Source organism: Ovis canadensis, chromosome 8 (genome assembly GCF_042477335.2).
Source record: "Ovis canadensis isolate MfBH-ARS-UI-01 breed Bighorn chromosome 8, ARS-UI_OviCan_v2, whole genome shotgun sequence".
NCBI lineage: Eukaryota > Metazoa > Chordata > Mammalia > Artiodactyla > Bovidae > Ovis > Ovis canadensis.
The window spans coordinates 101,778,422-101,804,290 of NC_091252.1; the positions used below are offsets into that span (position 1 = coordinate 101,778,422).

The 25,869-nt window shown below is 55.8% G+C and overlaps 2 protein-coding genes across 2 annotated transcripts; both read right to left on the bottom strand.

Moving 5' to 3' along the window:
* Positions 1 to 1,927: 1,927 nt before the first annotated feature.
* On the bottom strand, positions 1,928 to 12,503 carry DACT2 (dishevelled binding antagonist of beta catenin 2). Its single transcript, XM_069599334.1, has 4 exons — positions 12,198 to 12,503; positions 6,221 to 6,353; positions 4,843 to 5,106; positions 1,928 to 4,053 (listed from the first exon to the last, which is right to left on the bottom strand). Exons 1-4 carry the CDS (start codon positions 12,432 to 12,434, stop codon positions 2,531 to 2,533), a joined length of 2,157 nt encoding a protein of 718 aa, XP_069455435.1. The 5' UTR covers positions 12,435 to 12,503; the 3' UTR covers positions 1,928 to 2,530.
* A 1,593-nt stretch (positions 12,504 to 14,096) lies between these two features.
* Positions 14,097 to 15,079, bottom strand: LOC138445396 (large ribosomal subunit protein uL18). The gene has a single exon (XM_069599335.1). The coding sequence runs from the start codon at positions 15,041 to 15,043 to the stop codon at positions 14,150 to 14,152; it is 894 nt and encodes a 297-aa protein (XP_069455436.1). The 5' UTR covers positions 15,044 to 15,079; the 3' UTR covers positions 14,097 to 14,149.
* Positions 15,080 to 25,869: the final 10,790 nt, after the last annotated feature.

A 25,869-nucleotide genomic window follows, 5' to 3' on the forward strand; every position in this document is an offset into this window, starting at 1 on the left:
CTGTGCTGCTCCCGGGGGCCAGAGACCCTTGCTGTCTGTCTGTCTGATCTGCTGTCTGTCTGGCCCTCCATCTGCTCTTTACCCGGCCATAGCCTCCTCTGCAACCGTGACCTCCTGGGCTGTCCAGGAGACAGGCTGTTGGCACGGTTGGATCACCGGTTGGTTGGTTGGCATGGTTACTTTGCTTGTTAATTGGCATGGTTGATGGCTGGTTGGTTGGGTGGCATGGTGACTTTGCTGGTTAACTGGCATGGTTGATGGCTGGTTGGTGGGTTGGCATGGTGACTTTGCTGGTTAACTGGCATGGTTGATGGCTGGTTGGTGGGTTGGCATGGTTACTTTGCCAGTTAATTGGCATGGTTGATGGCTGGTTGGTTGGGCGGCATGGTGACTTTGCCGGTTAACTGGCATGATTGGATCACCGGTTGGTCCGTCGGCAGGGTTACTTTGCTGGGTTTTGGCACAGTTGATTGCTGGTTGCTCAGACAGGCCCAGCATCATCTGGGTGGGGACGCATTCCTGTCTGGCTGACTTCAGAGGCTGAATCATGAGGAAACAGCCCGGCTTCCAAGAAAGAGAAACGCTGTCAGGACGCCCACTGCACCCCTCCTGCACTGACCCTGCAAGACCTTGGCCAGAGACAGAGCCCGGGGGCTCTCTGTGGAGCAAGGACAGAGTTCCTGATGACAACAAAGGGCGTCTGCAGGTCGCAGACGCGGCGCTGCAGCCCCTGAACTGGGAGCAGCTCTGCCTGATGCGAGCGAGGACGTCACACAGCAGGACACGCTCTGCGAAGCGGGCTTCACGGCCGCTTCTCCAGGGTGCTCAGCGAGGGGCGCAGGCTGTGGACACTGTGAGGACCGGGGCAGGGCTGGCCTCTCAGCGCCTGGGTCCTCTCACAGGACCCCCACCTTCTCAGGCCACATGGATGAGAATTAGACCATTGAAGAGAATGTCCTGTGAGCTGTGCTGTGGCCACTCGGACCTGTCCGACCCTTCGTGACCCCATGGACTGTAGCCCGCCAGGCTCCTCTGTCCACGGGATTCTCCAGGCAAGAGTACGCTCTCCTCCAGGGGGGATCTTCCCAACCCAGGGATCGAACCCAGGTCTCCTGCATTGCGGGTGGATTCTTTACCATCTGAGCCACCAGGCAAGTCCATGAATACTGAAGAGGGTAGCCTGTCCCTTCTCCAGGGGATCTTCCTGACTCAGGGGTCAAACCCGGGTCTGCTGCACAGCAGGCAGACTCTTCATCAGCTGAGCCCCCAGGGAAGTGCCTGTCCCGTGTACAACCTTTTACCAAAAACCCGTAACTGGTAGGTTTGGCTTCTTCCTCCAAATATCAACACAGTTTTAGAAAAAGCTTAGGAAGACCCCTTCAAGTGGATTCCAGGAGGCCCACGTGGGAATTCTATCCAGACCCAGTGGAGGCCTGGGTGTCGACGCCTGTGCGTGGCCCTTGGAAACAGCGGTGTTTCAGAGGCTGTGCAGAAAGCAGTCTCTCTGTTTTGCCCTCACCTCTGGAAGCCGCCCAGTCTGAACAGGTGAACTTCTTTATTCTAAAATGTCAATCTCCAAAGAGCGCCTCTCGAGACTGTTTGTTCATGGCCATCTAGTGTCTAGTATAAAATCTACTATTTCAGCTTGCTTTCTCGTTGTCTGCCTTCAAAAGTTTCTGCCAATCTGTGCATTTAGCCCAGGAGGGGCTGACAGAGCCCAGACCCTCTGAGGCTTCCCGGGGGTGGGGGACGCCCCTTCCCCCCAGGCCTTCTCTCTGCCTCCCAGCCACAGAAGCAGCCTGGAAAAATTCAGGGCAAAGTGCTCTACGAACTGAAGATGCTCTCAGCAAGCAGATTCCCTGAAAATCCCACCTTCTGGAAAAGCTGAGGGAAATTTCCTTTGAAAAATAAACACCACATACAAGGGTTTCTTTTCAAAAGCACTTTTATGCTCAACACACGAGTGTTGGAAAGACTGTGGCGTGGACTCACATGAAGCGCATTCTCCTCCCAGGGTGAGAGGGCGTCCTCACGGTGGGAGGGACGAGGGTTTGCTGACCACCAGCTACGTCCCTGGCAGGGGAGGCTACGGGGACAGACTTGACTTGCAAAGACAACGGCATTTCGGGTGTTTATTCACCTGGAGCATTTGACAAGGACTCATACTCCAACCCCGTTTCTTGAGCCCAGTGCTGCAGCCGTCGGGGACACCGCCTGCCCCCGACGCGCACAGGACCCAGGGCACCCACCCCGGGCTCGGGGCACAGGGCCCGGGACGCAGGACGTCAGGCCTGCAACCCTGGAGTCCTGGAGACGCCCACTGGGCCCCATGGGCAACGCGCCAGAGTCACAGCCTAACCCAGGGGCGGCGCGCCAGAGACACCCTGGCAGCTCCTCTGAGGGGACCCCTGTCAAGGGGCGGCTTCTGGGTGGGACCAAGCAGAGGCGTCAGATGGCGGCCCGAACACCAAGCCCCGAGCGAGGCTGGGCTTGTCCTCGGCTGAGGCCCCTCTGCTGGCGGGCCCGCCCCTCACACCATGGTCATGACCTTCAGGGCGGCCGGCTGGAACCTGCGGATCTTCCTCTTGAGGGCCTTGGAGGCCTTGACGCGGCACAGCCTGGGCACCGGGGGCAGGGCCAGCCTGGAGCTGGCGCGGGCTCGCTGGCCCAGCCGCCCGCCGCCCCCAGAGTCGCTGCCGCTGGACTCGGCGTCCCCGAAGCGGCTGGCGGTGTGGTCGCTGGCCTCGTCCCCGCTGCTTTCGGCCGCGGTGGAGAGGAGCAGCGAGGCGCACTCAGCTGAGCGTTCCGAGCCATCTGACGCGCTGCGGGCGCGGGCAACCTGCCGGGCCGGCGGGGGCCTGGGCCTGGCGAACACAGGCCGTGGGCCGCCCCCTCTCCGGCCTGCAGGTCTGTGGGGCCCCAGGCTGGGGTCCGGGCGTGCCCGGGCTGAGATCTCCACCGAGGACTGCCACCGGCGCTGCCTCTTCCGTGCCGCCCCCCCGGGCGCCCCTAGCGGCGCGGCTTCCCAGGGGAACAAGGCCTGGGCTGATGCCCGGTGGCCCTCCCGCCGCGCCACCAGCAGGGGCACGAAGAAGGACACGGGGTACAGGCTGGACTCAGAGCAGGACCGGCCGGGCGCCTCTGTGGCCAGTGCGGGCCTCTGGGGAGCGCCTCCCAACTCTGGGGGCGGCCGGGGGACCCCGAGGGCGCCCCACTGCAGCTGTGGCCTCGCAGGCCCCGGCGTCTTGTCACTGGGCCCCCTCCTGACCATCACAGGCTTGGTCTTGGGGGGCCCCGTGGGGTAAGCTCCACTGGGGACCAGGCGGGGGTGGGCACAGTGTCCGTCCACACGCCCGCTTGGCCACCTGCCTCCGCCCGGCCAGCCAGCGAGCACCGACGGCCGAGTGGGGCAGCGGGGAGCGGGGGCCCGGCCACAGGCCAACTGGGGGGCGTCTGGACGGGCCTCCCCATGTGTATGGCCGTGACATGGGCCACGTCCCCCCTCGGGATGGCTGCTGGGGCGTGGGGTGCCCACAGAGGGCGTGGGTGCTGGCTGGGCGAGGCCGACCCCGCTGGCGGCCCCGCTCACCACTGCCCTCCTGGGGGTGCAGGCCGGCTTCTCCAGGCCACCTTCACCGTCCACCTTCCGGGCACCGAGCTGTGGCGGGGCTGGGGACGCCTCCCCTCTGGGGGCCCCCCGTGCACCCCCACGGGCCCGCAGCTGCAGCAGCCGCTCAATGTAGGCCGCGGGCGGGCCAGCCTCGAAGGCCAGGCCGGAACGCACGGGGCTGGGGCCTGCAGGGCTGGCGGGGGGCGGGCGGGGGGGTGCGCAGCCCTCGCTCTGCGGCGTCTCCCTGGCCAGAGCGAACAGCGGGCTCTGCAGGGCCACGGCGTGCAGCGGGCTGGGGTAGGGATACACCTCCCGGCCACCCCGGGACACCAGGTCGCACTGGTACTTGGGGTCCACCCCGTGGCAGAGGAAGGGAGCGGCCATGGGGTGTGCCCCGGCTTTCTGCGGCCCCACATCGGCCGGCAGGATCCTTTCAAGGTCACCTGGGAAGGAGAAAAAGAGGGAGGTGTCAACGAGGGGAGATGCAGGTGCCGCCCTGGGACAGGAAGCGTCCCCCGCCCAGCTGAGGCAGGACGACCCCAGCCCCGCACATGCGGCGTCTGGACACGTGGGCAGCTGCCATGCGTCCACCACCTGGGCCACTCCAGCCACAGCCGGGGCGGGGCGAGGCCGAGACCCTGATGCCCAGTTTCTGCCCTCATGCGGCAAAGGTGCCGAGGACACAGAGAGAAGGGGGGTCGGGGACAAGGTCACGGGGCAGACCGTCCCTGAGACGTCTGCAGACGCGCCCACCATCCGCTGGCTCAGGTCCAGCACCGGGAGTGAGGTGCTGCTCCTTTGGGACTGCCTGAGGGATGGGGAGTGTGGGGACCATCTGTGGGCCGGGGCGGGGGAGCCGCGCGGGAGCTGAGCTCTCTCCATGTCCGTCCGTGCCCAGCTCTGCTCCATCCTGGTCCCAGGGGGGCCACGGAAGGCTATGGAAGGACGGTCATTTTAAATAAGACGTGCTTTTCATCACCACAGCCCTGCTACGATGAACAGAAGCGGGCCTTTGGGTCCTCTGTCCATCCAAAAGCCCATGGAAACCCTGGAGCAGCCCCTGTTGGGGCGGAAACCCCCCCCCCCCCCCCACCACAAGCACAGGGCTTCCTGTTCTGTGCTTGGCAGGTCGGGGCTGGGCCCACCGGGATGTGAGCTTGGGGCTGACCTCACCTCCTCGGGGGGCGGGGCTCGAGGGCCCGGCGGGTCCCCCGCTGCCCGGCTCTCCTCACCTGTGGACACCGGCCGGGGCCGGGGTTCCTCCTGCAGGAGCTGGCCTGGCCCCTCCTCGCTGGCCAGGGGCCCCCACGCGGGCAGGGGGACCCCACACACGGCGGTCTCGTCGGCTGACCGGGGCCGGCAGTCCCCCGAGCCAGGCCTGGCCTTGGGGGCGGCGGGCAGCAAGGTGCCCAGGGAGCAGGACACGTGATCGCTGCACACAGACGTGCAGGAGGTGGACAGGGAGCAGGAGCCGCCGTCGCTCAGCTCGTAGAAGCCTGGCGGGGGGTACAGGTGCTCAGTGCGGCCCAGGGAGCCCCGTGCGAGGGGCCCGTGGGACTTGGCGGGGGGGTGCCCGGGGCGAGGATGCCCAGGACCCCCGCTGCCTCCTCCCCCTCCCGGGGGGTCAGCGGGCCCTCCGCCCTCACCCACACCCCCGCTCACCACCTGCTCACCCCTCTCTGGGGCGACCGGCTCACTCCCCCACGTGACCACTGGCGTCTGGCCCCGGGAGTGGGACCCTCCTTTCCCCTCCCTCCTTGAGCCCCTCAAGCTCCATCTGAGGCATCAACCAGAAAAGGGGCCGCGTTCAGGGATGCCCCTGCCCGGCCCTGCTACAGGCGTGACAGGATCTTGCAAACAGAAAGACAGACGCGGCAGAGAGCACTGTCCTCGGGGAGACGCTAGTCTCCCGGGTTTGCTGTCTGAGCTGCTGCCTGAGCCTGGAACCGCGAGAGGAAGCCGGGTGCCCAGGACTGTGTCGGTCAGAACGATGCCAACCATCGCTGTGTGGCCCTGAACGAGCTCGACACAGGGCACACAGGCCGCGGGGAGGACGCAGTTCTGCCCTTAGGCTGCATAAACCCACGGCCTCAAAACTCGTCCTGATGTCACACCAAAGCCTCCACACCGGCTCCACCCAGACACAGCCCAGAACGTGCCTCGGCCCAGAGAGAGGAGAGAAACTCACGCGGCTTCTTCCCCCCAAAGCAGCATTTTCCCAACGAAACAGTGCACAGAGAACACTCTCTCTTTTTCCCTGTGAACGCTGAGTCACTCAGTCCTGCCCGACTCTGTGCGACCCCAGGGACTGTGGTGCACCAGGCTCCTCTGTCCATGGGATTCTCCAGGCAAGAATACTGGAGGGGGTTGCCGTGCCCTCCTCCAGGGTATCTTCCCGGCCCAGGGATCGAACCCGCCTCTCTTGTGTCTCCTGCATGGGCAGGCAGGTTCCTTACCACCAGCGCCCCTTGGGAAGCCCCCCTTTCTTCCCAATTGCACTTAAACACAAGCATTGAAAGTGATCGGATCCTTCCGTGACGCGCACTGTCAGGCAGCGGTGGCTGCTGACCCAGGGGCCCGAGCAGCGGTGGGCTCCCCGGCCGGCCGTACCCGAGCTGGGTCTGCTGTCGCTGTCCGCGGCTTCGCCAGGGCCCCTGCGCACGTCCAGCTGCAGCGCACTGATCTGACGGTCCAGCTGGTCCAGGTGCGTCTGCAGGCCGACGTCCTGGCGTCTCAAGCGGTCCTAGGAAGGGGCAGAGGGGGGCACAGGGCCGTTCTGAGTACAGACCAGGAGGCTGGGGCACTCCGTGCAGCCACCTCACATGCGGCAACCTCCCCAATCCCCCGGCAAACCCCAGCCTGCAGCCCCGAGCTCCACCCCACACATGGCCTCCTGGCCCTCCTGCCGGCTCCTCTTCCCAGGTACAGACGCTGCAATCAGCGATGGTCACTTAGACATCTTCCTTTATAAGGAGACAGGGTATGAGAGCGGGACTGGGATCCAAACCAGCCCGAGGTCCCCGCCTCCAGCAGGAGCCACTGAGGGTCTTCAAGGTCCTTCCATCTCTGCAAGAGCCCGCTGCCCCGGGCTCGCGCCCCGTGGACCCTGCGTCTGGTGCCTGTGCCGCCACGCCCCTTCACGGCGGCCCGTCTGTGGCACCGGGGGGACTGGGCTTTCAGCTCTGCGGGGGGACAGGAGCGTCCCCAGGAGAGAAAAAGGGCCCCACCTTCTGCAGAGCTTTAGCCTACAGGGCGCAGGTGTGTCTCCCAGGTGGCTCAGACGGTAAAAAATCACCTGCAACGCAGGAGACCTGAGTTCAATCCCTGGGTCGGGAGGATCCCCTGGAGAAGGGAACGGCGACCACTCCAGTATTCTTGCCTGGAGAATCCCATGGACAGACAAGCCTGGCGGGCAACAGCCCCTGGGACCACAAAGAGCTGGACACGACTGAGCTGTGGTGTCCCAAGAGTCAAAGAGCAGAGTGAACAAGCAGGCTCTTGGAACGGAGGCGGAGAACAAACCAGGCCCTTATCGTCCTTCCCTCGCCCGTGCCGTGACCTGTAACAAACCTCAGGTCCTCCAGAGCAGCATGACCTGTCTCCCCTCCCACCCCACAGGGAGGCCTTTGCCTCCCCGCCTACACCCAGTGCACCTGCCTGATCCGATCAGCACACAACCTGCAAGGCCCCGTCCCGGCCTGGCCCCGTCCCGTGCCTGGCACCCTGGGCATAAAGATGCACCAGGGACCCTGTTCAGGGTCGGCCCTCCCTTGAGCCACCCCGCTGTTCTAACAGCTTCTCCCACACTAATAAACTCCATTCTCCTCTCATTCTGCCTCACGTCTGGAAATTCTTTTCCAGCCCGCACGTGGACCATGACGTGAGTGACTCACACACACACATGGCTTGCACAGGAGACCCTGAGGATGGTCCTGCAGGGCTCTGGGGAGCGGGACAGGCCTGCAGGAGGGGATGTCTGGCGCCGGGGCGGGCGCAGCCTGCACTGCCCAGCCTCCTCTGGTCTCAGGGCCCACCTCCCGGCTCTGCCCCGCTCCAGGCCTCGGCTGCCCCGGCTGTAACACGCGTGACTGTGTTAACTACACGCGTGTGCGTATCATGTAACACACATGCATGCGGTTAATGCTCACCATGCACACCCACACACGTGCACACGCGTGCGTCGCATGCGTGTGAAACAGCACCCGTGCTTCACAGACGCTGACGCCCCTCCTTTAGTGATAAGACTTCGCCCTGCTGCCGAGGCTCACTGCCTAAATCTCTTGTTTAGATTAGCAATGAAGTTCAAGGCCAATAATTAGTGACTGTAATTATATGGGTCTTCCTGTTTAAGAAGGTGATTAATTGTATTTCTGTTTATTATATAGGAAATGAGTAATTACTTCAGCAATTTCAATAATACAAGAAGCCAGTCCCAGAGGGGGCAGGTGGCAGCAGCTTCTGATCCTCACGGGACAACGCCGTCGGCACACTGCTCTGGGTTAGGGGCTGAGAGCCCGGCGCCCGGTGGGTGGACCCACCCGGTCCAAATCCACTTTCCTCAGGACCCGATGCAGGGGTCTCAGAACAACCCCCACGTTTCACAGCACGACAGTCTCCAGCCTCGTGGAACAGTGTCTGTAAATGTAACGCCGTGAAAGGCAGTCCCGAGTTTATTCACGTCTTACACACCCACAACCACCGAGACTGCCTGGCCACCTTCGTCCCTGAACGTTCTCACAGAGGGAAACCCTCCCCAGGTGGACGCCTGACCTGAGAGCTGGGGGCGGGCTCTAGGACAGGCTCCAGCCAAGGAGAATCACTTAGATTCAAACAAAGGGAGTTTCTACTGCAGGAGTTTAAACGCATCGATGAGATCGCCTCCCTCCCCAGCCACGAGCCCCCTCCTTCTGAAAGAGGCCCCCTCTGGCTATTTCCTCCCTGTCCAGCCCCATCCCCCTACCAAAACTGACCCTGGCCTGTCTGTGCCGGAATAAATGCTCTGCAATTCCCATGTGCCTGGCCTGGCCCGTGGCTGGCGGTTCCTGTTTAATGTCGAAAGGCCCTAGTACCTTCCAGGGAATGACCGTGTCCCCAGGACCCCGCTGCAGGGCGATAGGGCGTCTCACCCCGACGCACACCGTCCTCCATGGGGAGCTGTGTCTCTGCTTTTCGTCAGCCCCTCCGTGGGCTCTCAGGCTGTGCTAAGTCAGAGGTTCCTGGGGGAGCCGCATAGAGCATGGTCTGCTGCGGAGCCGGGCGCCCAGCATTCCTGCGCTCGCCTGCATTTCTGCAGAGGCAGGCCCGCGGCAGAAATGTCACCATGGAGTAAACGCGACGGCTGTGCCGCACGGGCTCCCTCCAGAGCAGCGAGCCGTGCTGTCCCTGCGCCCCCGACGCACCGCAGGCCTTCTGGCTCACAGTCGGGAAGCACGTCCTGTCTGAGTCCCCTAAACCTCGTGAGGGGCGAGGGTCTGCTGTGAAGGAGAGACAGCAGGGTTCCCAGGGGCGGGAGCCCCCAGGGGCCTCTGTTTAGACCCCCAAGCTCCCTGCCACACCAATTAACTGAGACTAGGGCGCACCTGGGAGCCTGCACTTTGACAAGCTCCCCAGGGACCAACTTTCTGTGACCACGAACGCTTGAGAACTTCTCCCCAGGGCATGCTGTTACAACCAGACGTCGGGCTTAGCCCCCTCTTCGAACTGTTGACTTCACAGGCTGCAGAGGTGGATCCCATTTCCTCTAGTTTGGCCCGTCTGCTCCCATCTGCAACCCGGCTTTCTGGACCTCTCATAGCTCTGCGGCAGATTCGGAGGGCGAATGTCCCCACATTCGGGGTACAGAGACGGCATCTAGAACACTGCCACCCTCTCCCCGAAACCCAGACATACGCACAGGAAGCAGCTCGGGCATCAGTCCCGCGGCACCGCGAGAGCCCCATCCGGCTGGGGGAGAGGCCCTCGGGAGGCCAGGGTCCCAGGTGAGCCTCGGGGACCACGGGCACCGGCGCTGCGCAAGGGAGCCCTGCCTGGCCTGTGGATGCCCCTGTGCCTTCCCGTGACCTTGAACCAGTCCATATCCCCTGAGAGGTCAGGGGGCAAGCGCTAGCGGCCCAAGGACAGCACCAGACGCTGCGGCTCCAACGGCAGTCAGGCCTCTAGCCCCTGCTAAAGGCCAGCGCCTGCCAGAGAGGAGGAGCCGCTGCTGCTCGGGCCGGGCAGCGTGACCAGCGGGAAACTCCCCACGGGGTCCCGGCAGGTGCCCAGGGCCTGCCTTCTCGTGCCCCTGGGCCCCTCTCGTGCTGGCGGCTCCTGGCGGGACGTGGAGCTTGCAGGCTCTCTGGGGCATCCAAGGCTTCTCATCAGGGCCTCTGGGAACCTGACCCTGACAGAGATGGGAAAGGCAGCCTCGTCTCGGGGAAGGACAACCCCGGAAGACGGACAGCTGACCACAGTGCCGGCCACAGAGGCAGGGTTGGAGGTCACGGGGCTTTCAAGAGCTCGGAAGTCTAGGACGCAGAGACTGAACCCTTCTTCTCCTTTGCTATCAGCAGTAATGGTAGCTCAGCTTGTCTATTTATCCAACAAAGACTCACTAAGCACCTACTTCGCGCCTCCTGCTGTGACTTCAGCTGTAGCAATTAACAGGGCACAGCTCCCTGTGGTAAGTGTTGGCGTGGGGACTGTTCCTAAAGGCAGCGTAAATCCCCCAGGTGCTCGAGCTCATTTGCACTTGGGACATCTGCGGACACAGCTGCTGCGGGGCCCCATGAAAGTTCTTCCTGTCCTCACACCTGACTGGCGGCCCTGCCCAGGCCAACCCCGCGTGGGTGGCAGGGGCCCTGCCTGAGCCGCGAGCTACCCAAGTGTGAGACAGAGATGGGTGCGAAGGCCCTGCGATCGCCCCTTCACTGCAGAATGGGGATCACTCCCAACGCTTTCCCTGTAGGAGAGACGTGAGCCTGCTAATCGCTGGGCTGATGTCACACAAACTCAACTCTTCTCCTCTCCTGAGCACACAGTCTGTGCCAAGAACAAAGTTTCAAGACAAAGTGTGCGTGTTCCTTCTGGTCCCCACATTAAAAAAACAACAAAAAAACCGGTTTGATCTTCTCTCCCAAAAGGCTACTTGTAATTAGAGGCTGAGAACCCACAAGTCTGATCTGTATGTGACTTAAGCTCAGTTAATCATCAACTGTGCTCCTGCTCCCCCACAGAGCAATGCACAGCAGCACCCCGGAGCTCCTTCCCGTCACACGCGTGTCAGGCACCTCTGCAGGCTTTTGTGTGCCTCCTCCAGGGAGGCTGTGTCTGGGCGCGCGCACACACACACACAGAACCTACACCTGCTGCTCTGACTGGATTGGATATGGGGGGGGCGCGGTGAAAAGCCTATAAAGTCCCACTTGGGAACTGGCTCCTTCCTTCCATGGAGGAGCCGGGGAATCCCAGGAGGAGAGGCTGCACCAGCAGGAGTCCTGGGAAGCATCGCAAGACCCTGGGCTTCCGGATGCTCTAACCCAGAAGCAGCTCACAAATCACTGGCACGACACGACTGCGCTAAGCTGACAGCAACGTGGCAGCTTCATCCAGCCTGCTTTGTACAGATGGCAACTTTAAACAGGGCTGATTTAACTTCTCAGTCAAAAGACTTTCCACTTGGTGTAATAGAGTCAGTTCTCAAATAGGCGTCTTTCTGTGGACTGTAGCCCACTCAGTCATGTCTGACTACTCCTGACCCCATGGACTGTAGCCCGCCAGGCTCCTCTGTCCATGGAATTCTCCAGGCAAGATTACTGGAGTGGGTAGCCATTCCCTTCTCCAGGGGACCTTTCTGAACCAGGGATCGATCCTGTCTCCTGCCTTGCAGGCAGATTCTTTACCGCCTGAGCCACCAGGGAAGCCTTCTAATTTTTCATTAAAAAAGTACTGCAACCCTGCAAAAACTCTCTTCAGCTGACGCCAGTACATGAAGTGAAATCACACAGATCAATAACGGGGCAGTGAGCTGAGTGTCCTCAGTGGCACAAAAGGAACCCGCGTGTGGAGGAGTCCGCTGCTGGCCCAGGAGGCTTGGTCCCACCGCCTCTCCGTCCAGAGGACACACCTCTTTTCGCAGGTCAGGTTACATTTTAAAGTTGGAGAGGCCTCATCAGACCCCCACTTCCCCCAACAATGACAGCACCCCAGAGCTCAGCCTGGGAGCAGGCCAGCTGAGGGGCGCACGGCACTCTGTCCCCCGACCCACTCCGCAGGGAGACACTGGCGCCCGGAATGGGCATTCCAAGGAGCACCCCCGCAGGGCAAACCGATTTGATGCGTTCTTGTCAGCGCAAGAGGGAAACTCCACACAGGAATTCATCCTCAAAGTCTGTATGCGCCGGGCGACACGCAGAGCCCGGCGCAGCCCCAGGGCGCAGGCGGGCTGGGCAGCTCCCAGCACCCGCATCTGCGGAGCCTCTGCGTCCGTCTGCGTTGGGACCGAGCTGCGTCCTCCAAGGCCGCCGAGGGTGCCCTTCGCTCGGCCGCCTCCCGCCCCGCGGGCCCCCCGGGCCCCCGCGGGCCCCCCGGGCCCCCGCGCGCTCCTTACCAGCTGCTCCTGCAGCGCCGCCAGCGCCGCCTCCAGCCGCAGCTCGTGGGCGCGGGGGCCGCGCGGGGCGGCGGGCCCGGGCGGGGGCGGCCCGGCCAGCGCGCCCCACACGCGCGCCTGCTGCCTGGCGCGCAGCCCCCGCAGCTCGTGCAGCCCCGCGAGCGCCGCGCGCAGCCTGGCGCCCACCCGGCGGCGGTCCCAGCCCGCGGGCCCCGGCGGCCCGCCCGGCGCCCACATCCCGCGCTCGGCCCCGCGAGCCGCCCCGGCCTCGCTCCCGGGCTCCGGAGCGCCCGGCCGTGCGCGCCGCCTCCGCGCCGCCGCCGCTCCCCGCCCCCGGCCCGCGGGCCGCCGAGGCGGGCTGGGACCTATCGGCGGCCGCGGAGGCGGCGTCTGCACCCGCCCCGGGGTCACAGCGGCCGCCCCCGGGCCCGCCCCGTCGGCGGGGGCCCGCGCCCTGGGCGCCTGGGCCGCGCGCTCCCGGGCGCTCCGGAGGACGCGCGGGGCCCCCGGAGGGAGTCTGGGGGAAGAGCCGCCGCGCGGGCGGTGGGCAAGTGTGAAAATAGACTGAAGGCGGTGGGACGTTTTGTTCAGATTAAAAGCAAGTTTTTATAAAACAAATTGCTGCATAGTTTCGCATTGTAGGATTGTTACCATTATAAATTTATTAGAACTTTGAAAAAAACCTCCACTTTTCCTAGAAGCCTCAGCTTGTCTTTTTTTTTAAATTTATAATGAAAGCTTTATTGAGATATAATTCCCTTTGTTAGAATGTTCAGTTCAATGGCCCCTTAGTATGCTCACCAAGAACTATTACCCCAATCACCTTCAGGTAACGTTTTTACGTTCCTTCCCCAAAGAAGCCCTGCCTAGCTAGCAGTCCAGTCCTCCCGAGGCACCCCCAACTTGAAGCTGCCTGTTTGGGACATTTTATAGAAATAGAATCAAACAAGAGATGGTCTTTTAGGACTGACTTCTGTTACTGATCATGCTTTCAGGGTTCATCCACATTGTGGCAAGTATTACTTCATTCCTTTTCATTGGTAAATAATGTTCCACGGTATGGCAGGACCCACTTTTATTTATCTGTTTAGTCCTTAACAGGCTGTTTTCCACTTTGTGGTAACTATTATGATTAGTGCTGCTATGGAATTCATGTACAAGGTTTTCTTGTGTGTGTGTGTGTGTGTGTGTGTGTGTGTGGAGATATGTTTTCATTTCTCTTTGAGTGTTTGTCTAAGAGTGGAGTTCCTGGGTCCTTGGTAACTTCTGTGTCCAGTCTTCTGAGGAACTGCACCCGCCCCATGTCCCGTCAGCACTGTCTGAGGGTTCCAAGTGCTCCACACCCTCACCAACATTAATTTTCTCAGAGTCAGCTGTTCCAGGATGAATGAAGTGGTCTCTCATTGTGACTTTGATTTCCATTTTCCTCAAGGCGAGTGATGCTGGTATCTTTTCACGTGCTTATTGGCTGTTTGTTTGTCTTTAGCAAAATGTCTGTTCAGATCCTTTGCCAATTTTTTAAAACCTGGGTTGTCTTCTGTTTGAAATGTAAATATTCTTTGTGTGTTCTAGAAACACTTCCGCTTGAAATGATTTGCAGGCATTTCATTCACTCTGTGGGGTGACCTCTCACTCCCTTGACAGTGTACTTTGCAGCAAAAAGTTTTAAATTCTGACCAAGACCAAATTACCTCTTTGTTGTTGCCTGTTCTTTCAGCGTCCTGTCTAAGAAACCACTGTTTAATCCAAGGTCAAAGATTATATCTGTGCTTTCCCCCTAAGATTTAGAAATAGCTTTGGTGCTTATGTTGAAGTCTTTGGTCCGGTTTTAGTTAATTTTTGTGCATGTAATGAGGCAGGAGTCCAGCTTCATTTTTTTTTTTTTTTTTTGCTGTTCAATAAGTTTATTATTGTATTATCTGAAAAATCTTGATAGAAAATTGTGGTTTGGTTTAACTCTCAGCAGCTCGTTCCTGAGCTCTAAGGAAGCTTGCCTTCTTCTGAGCTACCCGATCTTTCTTCTGGGCAAGTGACATTTTGGGACGGTTCCACCTCTTCTTTTTAACTTCTTTCTTAGGCTTCTTCTCATACACTGGATTCTCTCGTATTGCAGCATGAGCTTTCTTATACATCTCCTCCATCATGTCTGGAGTTACGTTGTTCTTTATGTACTGAGAGAACTGTTTCTTGTAAGCATCTTCATCTTCTTCAATCAGGTAACGCATGTAATCTGCCACGTTTTGCCCCATGATGTGCTTTCGGTGGACCTCAGCACTGAATTCTTTGCTTTCTGAATCATAACCAGGGAACCGTTTGGTACTGTGAGGGATAGACAAGCCTCCATCGACAGCTCCCTTTAGGGCCCCAAAAACTTTATTCCCGGTAGTAGTTCTGGCAAGTCCTGCATCCAAGTAACAGGTGAAGGCACCAGGTTGACCATCAATGCTTTCCACATTGTATTCATCACCAGTCACCTCGACTTGGCCTTCATAAATTTTGTCCATACCAAACCTATTAAGAAGCCTGCGGGCCAGCAGCAGGCCAGTACAATATGCCGCAGCATAATTTGTCAGGCCAACCTTCACACCATATTTTGGGAGTTCGTGAGCATAAGCTGCACAAACTATCATATCTCCTTCTATACGGGCATAAGCAATCTGACAAATGATATCTCTGTTCGTTACACGAACTATCATTCTGTATTTAGGAGTGTTGTACTTATTTTTATCTTGGATTACCAATCGTTTCCGAGCATAGTAGTCAGTTTTGCCCTCTCGCCTTCTTCTGAATTTCACTTGGTATCTCTTGAAGTAGGCCTTGTTCTTGACAACTTTAACAAACCCCATGCTGAGGAACAGAACCCCAACTCCGCGGCTTGCCACAGAGCTCAGCTTCATTTTTAAACATGTGAATATTCAGTGTTCCCAGCACCATTTGTTAGAAAGACCTTTTTTTCCCCCATTAAATTGCCCTGGGACATTTGTTGACAATCAGTTGATTCGGAAAAATCAATTCCTGGATTCTCAATTCTATCTCACTAGAGTGTCTGTCTATCCTTAAGCCAGTTCTGCATGTTTTGATTACTATTGCTTTGTAGAAAGTTTTCCAGTTAGGAAGTGTGAGTCATCCACTTCTGTTCTTTTTCAAGACTGTTTCGGCTATTCAGGGTTTGTTGCGCTTCCACCTGAGTTTTAAGCATAGCTTGTCAATTTCTGCAAAGCAGGCAGCTGGGATTTTGAGGGCGACTGCTTGGAATCTGTCGATTGATTGAAGAAGTATTGCTGCCTTAAGGGTGAGTCTTGTGAACGATAAACGTGGTGGTTTTCCCTGATTTAGGCTTTTAATGAACAGTGTTCTGTAGTTTTCAGTGTTCAAATCTTGCACTTCTTTTGTTAAATTTATTTCTACAAATTTTATTCCTTTTTAAATTATTATAAATGGAAATGTCTTCTAACTTCATTTTCAGAATGTTCATTGCTAGTGTATAGAAATAAGCAATTAATTTTTGTATACTGATCCAAGCAAGATTTCTGAAATTTTTTAATTAGTTTAATGAATTTTTAGTGGATTTCTTTGCATTTTTAAAAATTTACAAAATTGTGTCATCTGGACACATTTCTTGCTTTCTTAGTTAGTTGGTTTTAATTTGCTTTTCTTGCCTTATCACTCTGCCTGGAACTTCTTGCGCAGGTTGAATGGAGGTGGTGAGAACAGGCGTCCTTGTCTTGATCCTGCTCTTGGAGAGGGGGGGACATTCAGTCTTGAACTCTTGAGTAAAATGTTAGCTGTAGGTTTTCCTTAGGTGCCTGTTATCTGAGTGAAGAAGTTCTCATGGACTCCACGTTTCTTGAGTGTTTGTATCGTTGAGTTTTTCGGGTTAGGCTTCTTTTGTTTTTTCCCTTGGTTATCTATATTTATCTAATATTGAGAAAAAACGTTAGGCTGGGACTAAAGAGACCTCAACTCCAAGCTCTTTTGCCTTCGGTTTTCTAAACTATAAAATGAGTTTATTAACGATTCCTAATGCTGCTTTCTTTGTAATCAACAAGAAAAAAAAAAAGTATGATTCCTCTTTACATTTTATTCCAAGGGAGATTTAGAGAGGAAGACTGGCCAGGAGCCTTTTTGGTTATCTGTTGACGCCCCATCTGTGACTCACTCAATGGTGTCTTTTGAGGAACAGAAGTTCTTAATTTTTATGTAGTCTTACTTATCATTGATCCTGTTTGGGTCATTTTAAAGAAATTTTTGCTTGAAGAAAGTCAAAGACGTTATTTAGAGCTTGAAGATATTATGTAAAGCCGCTTCTAGAAACGTCATTATTGTACCTTTTTTATTTAAATCTACAATCCACCTAAAATGGCCTTTTGTTTATTGTACGAGACGGGGAGGCCACAACTGGCTTTTCCTCACAGGCGCGTCTCAGTGCAATACTTACTGCCCCAGATGTCTTAGTGTCTGCTTCCTGCACAGACTTGTTATCTTAAATAACCAAATTCAGTCCTTAAAATCAGGAAATTGTCATTGGTTCGTAATCATCATCTAATTTTCAGACCCAGTGCGGGTTTTATCCTACTTAATGTCCTTTGACTCAGAGCAGCCCCCTCCAGAGCAGCGCGCTTACTGGCCTTCCGTGCTGGAGGCCTCTCAGCCTGGAGTAGCGCCTGCTTTGTCCTTGGCCGTGACTCAGCACTTTCCTTGGCCCGTGACTCAGTACTTTGGAGATGCTGTGCTTCCAGAACCAGCCGTTTTGTAGGCTGCTCCTGGGGTTCGTCTCGCTGAGGCTGCTCCTGGGGTTCGTCTTGCTGAGGTGCCTCCTGGGTTGGGCTGTCTTTCTGAGTGGGGAGCATCCTTGCGTCTTACCGACGGGGACGCTCCGCCCGCGCACAACCACCTCATCTGTAGCTCTGGGTGTCATCTGTCTGTCCGTCCCTTCACCTGTCTACCATCGAGCCGTCATCCGTTTTTGTGAAAGTTGATTTGTCCGCTTTGGGCTGTGTTGGGGTTTCGTGGCCGCTCAGGCTTTCTCTGGTTGCAGCGAGTGGGAGCTGCCCCAGCTGCTGAGCGCGGTGGGTTTCTTGCCACAGCGGCCTCTCTGCTGGTGCAGAGCGCAGGCCCTAGGGCACGCGGGCCTCAGCAGTGCTGACGCATGACTCGGTGGTTGAGGCGCACGGGCTTAGCTGCTTTGGGGCGTGTGGGGTCTTCCCGATCAGGGATTAAACCCAAGTCTCCTGCCTCAGCAGGTGGATTCTCCACCACTGAGCCCATGGAAGCTCCTGTTAATCTGTTTACCGATCCATCGACCCATTGACCCATCTTTCTATCTGTAGCCCATCAACTGTCCAGAATGGAGAAGGAGGGCAAGTGGGGGAAGAAGGAATCGAGAGCCCCGAAGAGCTGCGGGTTTTGTCCTCCATGTGGGGCAGGCAGAAAAGGGCTCTAAAGTCCCAGTGCTGGCCTGGGGCTGCAGCGGTCAAAGAGGCTCTGCGGTCCTCCCTGAGCTTTGGGCCTCAGTGCTTCTCCCCTGGAGGTGGGCCTGCCTGGGGTGGCGTGAGGCAGTTGGAGTGCCCAGTTACCCCAGCCAGCCTCCGCTGTTCTGGGACTTAGGGATGCGATGAGAGGACCCGAGGGCTCCTCACGCTCTGACTGTCCTGGGAGCCCTGGGGAAGCGCTCGCGTCCTTAGTGCTCTTGGGAGTGTCTCCCGCTTTCCTGGCCTGGGAAGGACGTGGGGCCCGAGGCCGCAGACTCTGGACTCCACCTCCCGCCCTGAGTTTCCTGGGGCTCAGGTGCCAGCCGTCACCTCCTCCCTTACCCCCTGCCTTCCCCTGGGGTGACAGTGAGCGCAGAGGGCGGGCCACTCCTTTGTGAGTGTTGGAGGGTCTGAAAGTATGTGTCGTATTCAGTGATCATACGTTTATGTAGCTCTTAAAGATTACCATGTAACTGAAACGAAACAGGGGTGAAGGAAATGTGTGTAAGATGCCAAGAAAAAACAAACTGAACTAAAACTTGTGTCTAAAAAGTGCAGCTGCAGCCCAGCAGGCTCGCTGTGGAGCAGAAGGAAGTTAGGAGCCGTCAGTTTGCTGTGGTTCTGAGAGCCTCTCTCCCCTGGGTAATGTGTTCTCTTGTTTGTTAAATTTGTTCTCTTGTGCTGCTGCCGCTGCTGCTGAGTCGCTTCAGTCGTGTCCCACTCTGCAACCCCAGAGACGGCAGCCCACCAGGCTCCCCCGTCCCTGGGATTCTCCAGGCAAGGACACTGGAGTGGGTTGCCATTTCCTTCTCCAGTGCATGGAAGTGAAAAGTGAAAGTGAAATCGCTCGGTTGTGTCTGACCCTTAGTGACCCCATGGACTGCAGCCCACCAGGCTCCTCCGTCCATGGGAGTTTCCAGGCCACAGTGCTGGAGTGTGTGCTGTCGCCTTCTCCGTGCAATAAGCCAGTGCTCACATGCACACGCCCGGCCCTACATGCTGTGCGAGACTGAAGGGAGCAGGGGGCTGCGGGAAGGCCCTCCCCCGAAGGCCCGCCCCCACACACCCTCCTCCTTCTGACCCCTCCTGGCCCCCGCCTTCCTCACCGGCGCCCCAGCCCCTCCAGCTGGGCCTCCTATGGCCCCTCGGCTCCCCAGGGCCTTTGCACGCGCCATGCCCTCCCCTGAAGTCTCGGCCTCCAGGTCCGCGTGGCCTCCTCTGCCCTCCTCGCGCCTTTTCCCCGTCAGGCTCTCGTCAGGCCGGCCTGGGCCTGGCCCCAGGGCTCACCGCCCGCTTTGCCTTTCCGCAGCATGCCGTCCGCTCCCGTTCTTGAGTTTGCTTGCCTGCTCTGATCCTTCCTCCTTGTTTGTTTCCCCCACTAGACTGTAAGCCGGGTGAGAACAGAGACCTTCGTTTAAAAACGGAAGTATTTTAGGTGATAGCCTGGCTCCAAGTAGCTGCCTAGTAAAAGCTGCTGAATAAACTCTTGGTAATTTGTTCCTCATTGAGCTGAAAGGAAACTTCAGAGCTATATCCGGGGAATTCCCTGATGGTCCAGCGATTTTGACTCTGCACTTTCACTGCCAGGACCTGGGTTTGATTCCCTGGTCTGGGAACTGAGGTCCCACAAGCTGGAGTGGTTTGGCCAAAAAATAAAAGAGAAAAAACTATACCATGGTTTTCTTAGGTCATCCCCCAGATGATACATTTTTACATTGTTGAGTTTTGTTACAAAAGTAATATGCAAGGTTCTAGAGATATGTAAAGAAAAATTAATATTTTCTGACGTCCAACTCAGTGGACATGAATTTGAGCAAACTCTGGGAGACCATGAAGGACAGGGAAGCCTGGCATGCTGCAGTCCACGGGGTCACAGAGAGTCAGATACGACTTAGCAACTGAACGACGGCAACTCAGTCCCTCTTGGATTAAGCCTTATTTATGTGTTCTAAGCGGAGAAGGCGATGGCACCCCGCTCCAGTGTTCTTGCCTGGAGAATCCCAGGGACGGGGGAGCCTAGTAGGCTGCAGTCTGTGGGGTCGCGATGAGTCGGACACGACTGAAGTGACTTAGAAGCATGTATTCTAAGGCATGGCCGTTCACAAACCTATCGTCTGTCTATGTATCTGTGTATCCATCCATCTTCGTATGTGTCTGTCTGTCTTTCCATCTATGCGTGAGTCTTTCCATCCACCCATCTTCCAATGAACATTCAGGGTTGATTTCCTTTGGGACTGACTGGTTTGATCTCTTTGCCATCCAAGGGTCTCTCAAGAGTCTTCTCCAGTAATTAAATTTATAAGTTAAAAACGTAGTGAGTCTTCTTGACCAATAAAGGAAAAGCTGCCAACGCTGCTGTGTCTTCAGACCTCTCTAGCTATCACCACATTCATATAGCAGTCAGGAAAAATATTAGAAACGAAGCGAGCTGTATAGGTATTCCTTGCCTAGGGCTCGATAAAGGCTGTCGTGGCTCGCTTATTCTGCTTAAATAGAAGGATGCGAATAGAGTTGTAGCCGATACACACTGGCCTCTATGCTTGTTAAACTAACCATATGGAATCGATAATTATATTGTTGCCAAAGGCAGTTGGGGATTAAGCAGTTAGGTTCTGTGTCAGCATGTCCATCAGCAGATAGGGTTCCCTTTATCTATAAGACCATCTCATAGAGAAGATTGGGACCTGTGACCTCCCACCAGCAGACTGCTTGGTCAGCTCCGCCGTGTATCTGGGGCTCAGAGGGTGGAGGCTCCTCCCTGGCTCCAGGTCCCTGGTGCCTGGGCTGGACCACTGCGTGCAGTGCTGCCCTGAACAGCCCTGGGGGTTGCCCCTGACAGGGTCAGGAGAAGATGCCAGACGTGTAACTGATGTCGGATTGCAGCCATCCCAGCCACCTGCTTGGAAAGGTGAAAGCAGTCCAGCCTCAGGCCGCAGCGGGTCATGGGGAGGCTGTTGGAACATTCCCAGTGGGGCCAGCGCTCAGTCCTGGGACGAGAGGGGGCCGGGGAGCTCTGCCCGTGACCCTGGCTCACAGCTGGGGATGCAGCGTGTCTGCTGAGACCCGCTTCTGTCTTGGGGGAGGTTTCTTGATGATGTTTGGTTTGGGTTTGAAAAACCAGAAGGATGGCTGATGCGGTCTGAATTAAGATTTGTGCAAGTTTTCAGTACCTCTGGGTGTTCGTGAAGGGCCTTGAGCATTGTCTCTTGTTTGAGACACGTAAAAATCCCCATAAATCCACCCGAAATGTGGATTTGAGTATTGAGCAGCGGTTCCTGCCGTTCCTGTGTCTGGATGGAGCAGCGAGCAGGCAGCCTGTGGCTTGAAGCTCCCGTAAGTGTCCCGAGAGAGGGCTGCCCAGGGTGTGGACGCGGGGAGGTGGCTCCGTGCCGGTGTGCACGGCCTGAGAACACTTGTGATCAGCAACCAAGAGACGGCAGGGCTGAGATTCCATGTGGCTTTCGCCTGAAGCCACCGTAAACCTCGCAAGATGACATCACTCATCCAGACTCGGGCGTTTTGGCTTGATGTGGTGTGACTTGTCTGCGCAGTCTTGGTGAATTTCCACAGCATGAAAGTCGCATGTCAAGGAGCCAGATTATTGGACTGCGTTCTTCTTATTTCAAAACTGAAGTCACGTCTTAATTCCTCCTCCCCCCCCTTTTTTTTTGCCCGCCGCCCCCCCCTTTCCCCTTTTTTTAAATTCGCAAGATTTGAGAGCATTAGCTCAGCAATGTTTCACTCCTAGCTCCTTCCGTGATGATCGCCTGGGTGGGTGTCTGTTTCATCAGAGCTCTGAGATGACAGATGCACGGTGAGAAAGCCTCCGAGTGCTGTTGACAGCGTGTTGGCACACGGGGGGCGGGGAGGGGAGCGTCGCAAGGAGAACCCATCTGTGTGTCTGTGTGTGCGTTGCTCTGTTAAAACACCGAAGGGTGCTGAGTCCTATGGTCAGTTAGCAAGGCAGTCATTTTTGTTCCAAGATTAAATCTGTAACTCGTAGCCGTCTGTAAGGTGGAATTGAGTCGGAGAAGGTAAAGCTGCCTTGTAACTTCAGTTTTATTGAGCTTTATTTTTCCACTGTAAGTTCAGTTCAGTTCAGTTCAGTCGCTCAGTCGTGTCTGACTCTGCGACCCCATGAATCACAGCACGCCAGGCCTCCCTGTCCATCACCAACTCCCGGAGTTCACTCAGACTCACGTCCATCGAGTCAGTGATGCCATCCAGCCATCTCATCCTCTGTCGTCCCCTTCTCCTCCTGCCCCCAATCCCTCCCAGCATCAGAATCTTTTCCAATGAGTCAATTCTTCGAATGAGGTGGCCAAAAACTGGAGTTTCAGCTTCAGCATCATTCCTTCCAAAGAAATCCCAGGGCTGATCTCCTTCAGAATGGACTGGTTGGATCTCCTTGCAGTCCAAGGGACTCTCAAGAGTCTTCTCCAACACCACAGTTCAAAAGCATCCATTCTTCGGCGTTCAGCTTTCTTCACAGTCCAACTCTCACATCCATACATGACCACAGGGAAAACCATAGCCTTGACTAGACAGACCTTCGTTGGCAAAGTAATGTTTCTGCTTTTCAATATGCTCTCTAGGTTACACTTTTTTCTCCTTTTTCTATGTTCATGCCTAATATCTCATTTTGTGACAATATAATAATGTATTTTACAACCCCTCTGTTCATGGACGTGATATAATCAATTATTTTTCTCTAGTCTAAGTCATCCTGAAGTAAAGTGCTTAATTCTGCCCCACCCTCTGAAAAAGTCTCGCCAATACAAGGTGTTATTGAAACTTTCCCCTAATTTTATATGATTCTTAGATTAACATCGAGATTGAACATTTTTTTGATTTTTTTTTATATATCTCTAGGTCTTCTTTGGTATTTTCCTGTTCAAATATTTTGTCAAAACTTTAATTGGGATACTTATCATGGGTGTGTAAGAACCCTATAGTAAAGATATGGGCAGAGAAGTCAACAGTCATAAAGCAAATTTGGGAGCCCTCAGTGTGAGGGTCAGAGTGCGGTAACATTGCTCAGAGTGAAAACCCTAAGTGAGTGAGGTGCTCCGTTACAGGCACATCTGCTTTGAATGGGGATTTCCGCATGTGGGAAGAGCCCACTGAGATTCACAAAGGTGACGGCGTGTGTAGGCTGAGGCTGGTCCATGGCGTCCATGGATCGTCCACTCTCGAACGAGAGTCAAACACTCCCCCGACTGATGCCCACGGCCGGCAGAGTCTAGAGAGGACCACACGCGCTCCTGCGCCTTTTATTTGAGAGGAGCACAGCATCACTCACAACCAGGCTCTCCGTCATGACTGGAAAGCAAGGGAGCACTTTAATCTTCGAGAAACAGGAAACTTGGGGGCAAGTTGATGTAATTGTCCACATCTAGCTGTTAAACAGTTTTGTGTGAGATTCAATGAAACGATGTTTAATTGTTGGATAGACACACTTTGCTGGTTATCCTCATGTGCTTTCAGCTCATGTAAGTACAGGAAGCAGGGACAACCCTCTAACCAGGAGCAAAGAGAGTGAGGGGTGGCTCTGGTTAACAGTCACCTGTGTCTGAATTCTCACCACCACCTCCTCCAGGCCTGACAGTCACAACCTGAGGTTCCCGCTGGGACGGAGGAGCTGCCCAGGACTTCTGTCCCTGCACCAGGCCGCTCACCTTCTGTCCCTGCACCAAGCGCTCACCTTCTGTCCCTGCCTGGGATGGGGTATGGCTCCAGGTAACCCTGCTGATCTAGGAATTCAGACCGTGAGGGTTAAGAAACCTGTCTCCGTTTACACAAGGAAATTAATGATAACTGCTGTGGAACCGCTCAGACAGCGCTCGTCTCTCAGCCCAAGGCTAAGCAGCAATCAAGCCACCTTCTCCTGGGACTGAGAATCGAGTGCGTCCCCGCCTGTGTGGAGCCAGCCTTGGTACCAGAAAGTGTCCAGCTTTGGAAGGTGAGACTGCTGTGCATTTACCTGGGAGGAAAGTCGGAAAAGGACGAAAAGGGTGACTTTGGGGGACACTTGTGAATCTTCTTTTGAGAAATGCAGATGTTTTTTTCAAAAATGAAATTTTATTGGAAGTCTTGGTTATTGTTGGAGAAATATGAATTCTTTCCTTCCTTATTATATTGTATACATGTAAGGTGGCATTTTTATAATAAACGTTTAAATATTTTAAAGTTTTGATGTATTTTGTAATAACTCCATGATAGTTTCAGAGTATAAATAGAGTGTAACTAAATAGGCAGGTATAAAATGCTTTCAGATGAGAAGAAAGGGTGTCAGAGTCCTGTACAGCGGCTCTTTAGGGGGTAGGGAGGGAGAAAAAACAAGCATTGAGAAGAAAGGCGTAACTTTTGCAGGCAGCCATGACCTCAACGCTTTCGATGTAAAACATTAATCAGGCTCAGTGTTAGATTAGATCAGAATCTGCCCCATATACAATAGAATTCCACCCAGGAGGAAGCCGAACAGGAGTAAAATCAAACAGATTTCAAGATCCTCTTACAGTATCGCACAAGACTCTTCCGCTGGGTTGAACCACGGGAAGTCGTTGAGGTTTTCATCTTAAAAAGATGGAGCACTGACTTTATCACGTAATTTGATCACACACTGGTGTACACGGTGAGTTTTGAATAGGCAGAAGAGTGCTTATATAGTACGTGGGGAAAAAGATTGCAGACGTTTTAAAAAAGGGAATGAAAGGAAGGGGGGAATTTAAACAAATTCAGTAAGACGACAGAGAATCGTTGAAAAGAGAGACAGAAACCATAGCTGGTCAGATTTTAAAAAACCTCCAGAGCGAGAAACCTCGCAGGTACTGATGTCGCTGCTGCCAGAAAGCTCTGTGTCCACCAGCCCCGAGGGTGGGCAGGGTTTGCTGAGACGCACGGGCCTGGAATTAAATAAACCAACGGCAGAAATGGTGCTGGTTATGCTCCTGAGACGTGAAGAGACAGGGCTCCCGGGTGACGCTGAACAAGAGCCAGACCTGCTTGTTTTCCGCACATCCCTAATTTAGTTTATTTGGGGAATAAAACCCTCCTATGTTCCCTTGCTGGTACAAAAGTAGTACGTGCTTATTTAGACAGTTTGGAAAATATTGATAAGCAAAGGAAAGAGAAAGAAGTCCAAAACCTCAGCCCCCAGAGCTTAATGCAGCTACCTTTTTTTCTTTTGGTCTGATTGTGTGCTCTTTTCCAGGGGCTGATACTTTATGTTAAAGAGGAGCTCACACCGTGCTACTGCCGACCTGGTCTTTGCTCTGGGACTCCGTGGCACCCGCTCTGGGACTCCGTGGCGCCCGCCGGCGGCGTCCACCACCCGCGTGGGCGTCGGGTGTGCATGCTCGGTCACTGCCGGTGTGTCCGACTCTGTGTGACCCTGTGGACTTCAGCCCCCAGGCTCATCCATGGGCCTCTCCAGGCAAGAACACTGGAGTGGGCTGTCATTTCCACCTCCAGGAGATCTTCCCAACCCAGGGATCGAACCTGTGTCTCTTGTGTGCCTTGCAGCGGCAGGTGGGTTCTTTACCACCGAGCCAGCGCTTGAGTTTTTCTTTGTGTGTAGACAAAGGGATCTGTGTATGAACCCCCTCCTGGCTTGTGCGATCTCCGAACCTGCTGGGCTGCCCCCCGGCCTTGTCCACCCTGGGCCGGTCGGCCAGGGGAGGCCTGGCCCCCGATGCTGTCTTGCCGGGAGAGAAGGAGCCCTTGTCTCCCTGGGGGGCTCACGCTGCCCCAGCCCCCTCCCCCCACACTGGGCCCTTCGCCTGACTGCCCCTCCCAGCAGGCTGGACCACCCCTCTCCTGGGCCCGCCCTGTCCACTGCCTTGGTGTCTGTGTCTCGAGGTGGCTCTCCCCTGGTTGGCGGAGGCTTATGGGGTGCTCTCTGTTAGATCAGGGCCTGGATCTCGCCACACGCTTGCTGTGACCTGCTCCACGGCAGCCGCGCATCTGTTCAGCTCCGTCTGTGTGTCTTTAGGTCAGAGACAGACAGAGCGAGTGAAAGCATCGCCCCTCAGAAAGTCTGTGCTGCGTGGAGACAAGGCTTTGGCCACACCATCTGGCTAAATCAAGTGTTATTATTTTCAAAAACTTCATTATTTAAAAAAATCATAACGTTATGAAGTCAGCTACATATAAATATTAAAGAATTAATCAGATAATCCGGAAGAGCAGGGAACTAAAGG

Excerpts from the sequence above, each read along its gene's own strand:
- DACT2 (XM_069599334.1), bottom strand. The coding sequence starts at position 12,434 with ATGTGGGCGCCGGGCGGGCCGCCGGGGCCCGCGGGCTGGGACCGCCGC. Across the intron at positions 5,107-6,220 it reads CGACAGCAGACCCAGCTCGG|GCTTCTACGAGCTGAGCGAC; the intron begins GTACGGCCGGCC and ends ACCCCCCGCCAG. Across the intron at positions 4,054-4,842 it reads GCCCCGGCCGGTGTCCACAG|GTGACCTTGAAAGGATCCTG; the intron begins GTGAGGAGAGCC and ends TCTCCTTCCCAG.
- LOC138445396 (XM_069599335.1), bottom strand. The coding sequence starts at position 15,043 with ATGGGGTTTGTTAAAGTTGTCAAGAACAAGGCCTACTTCAAGAGATAC.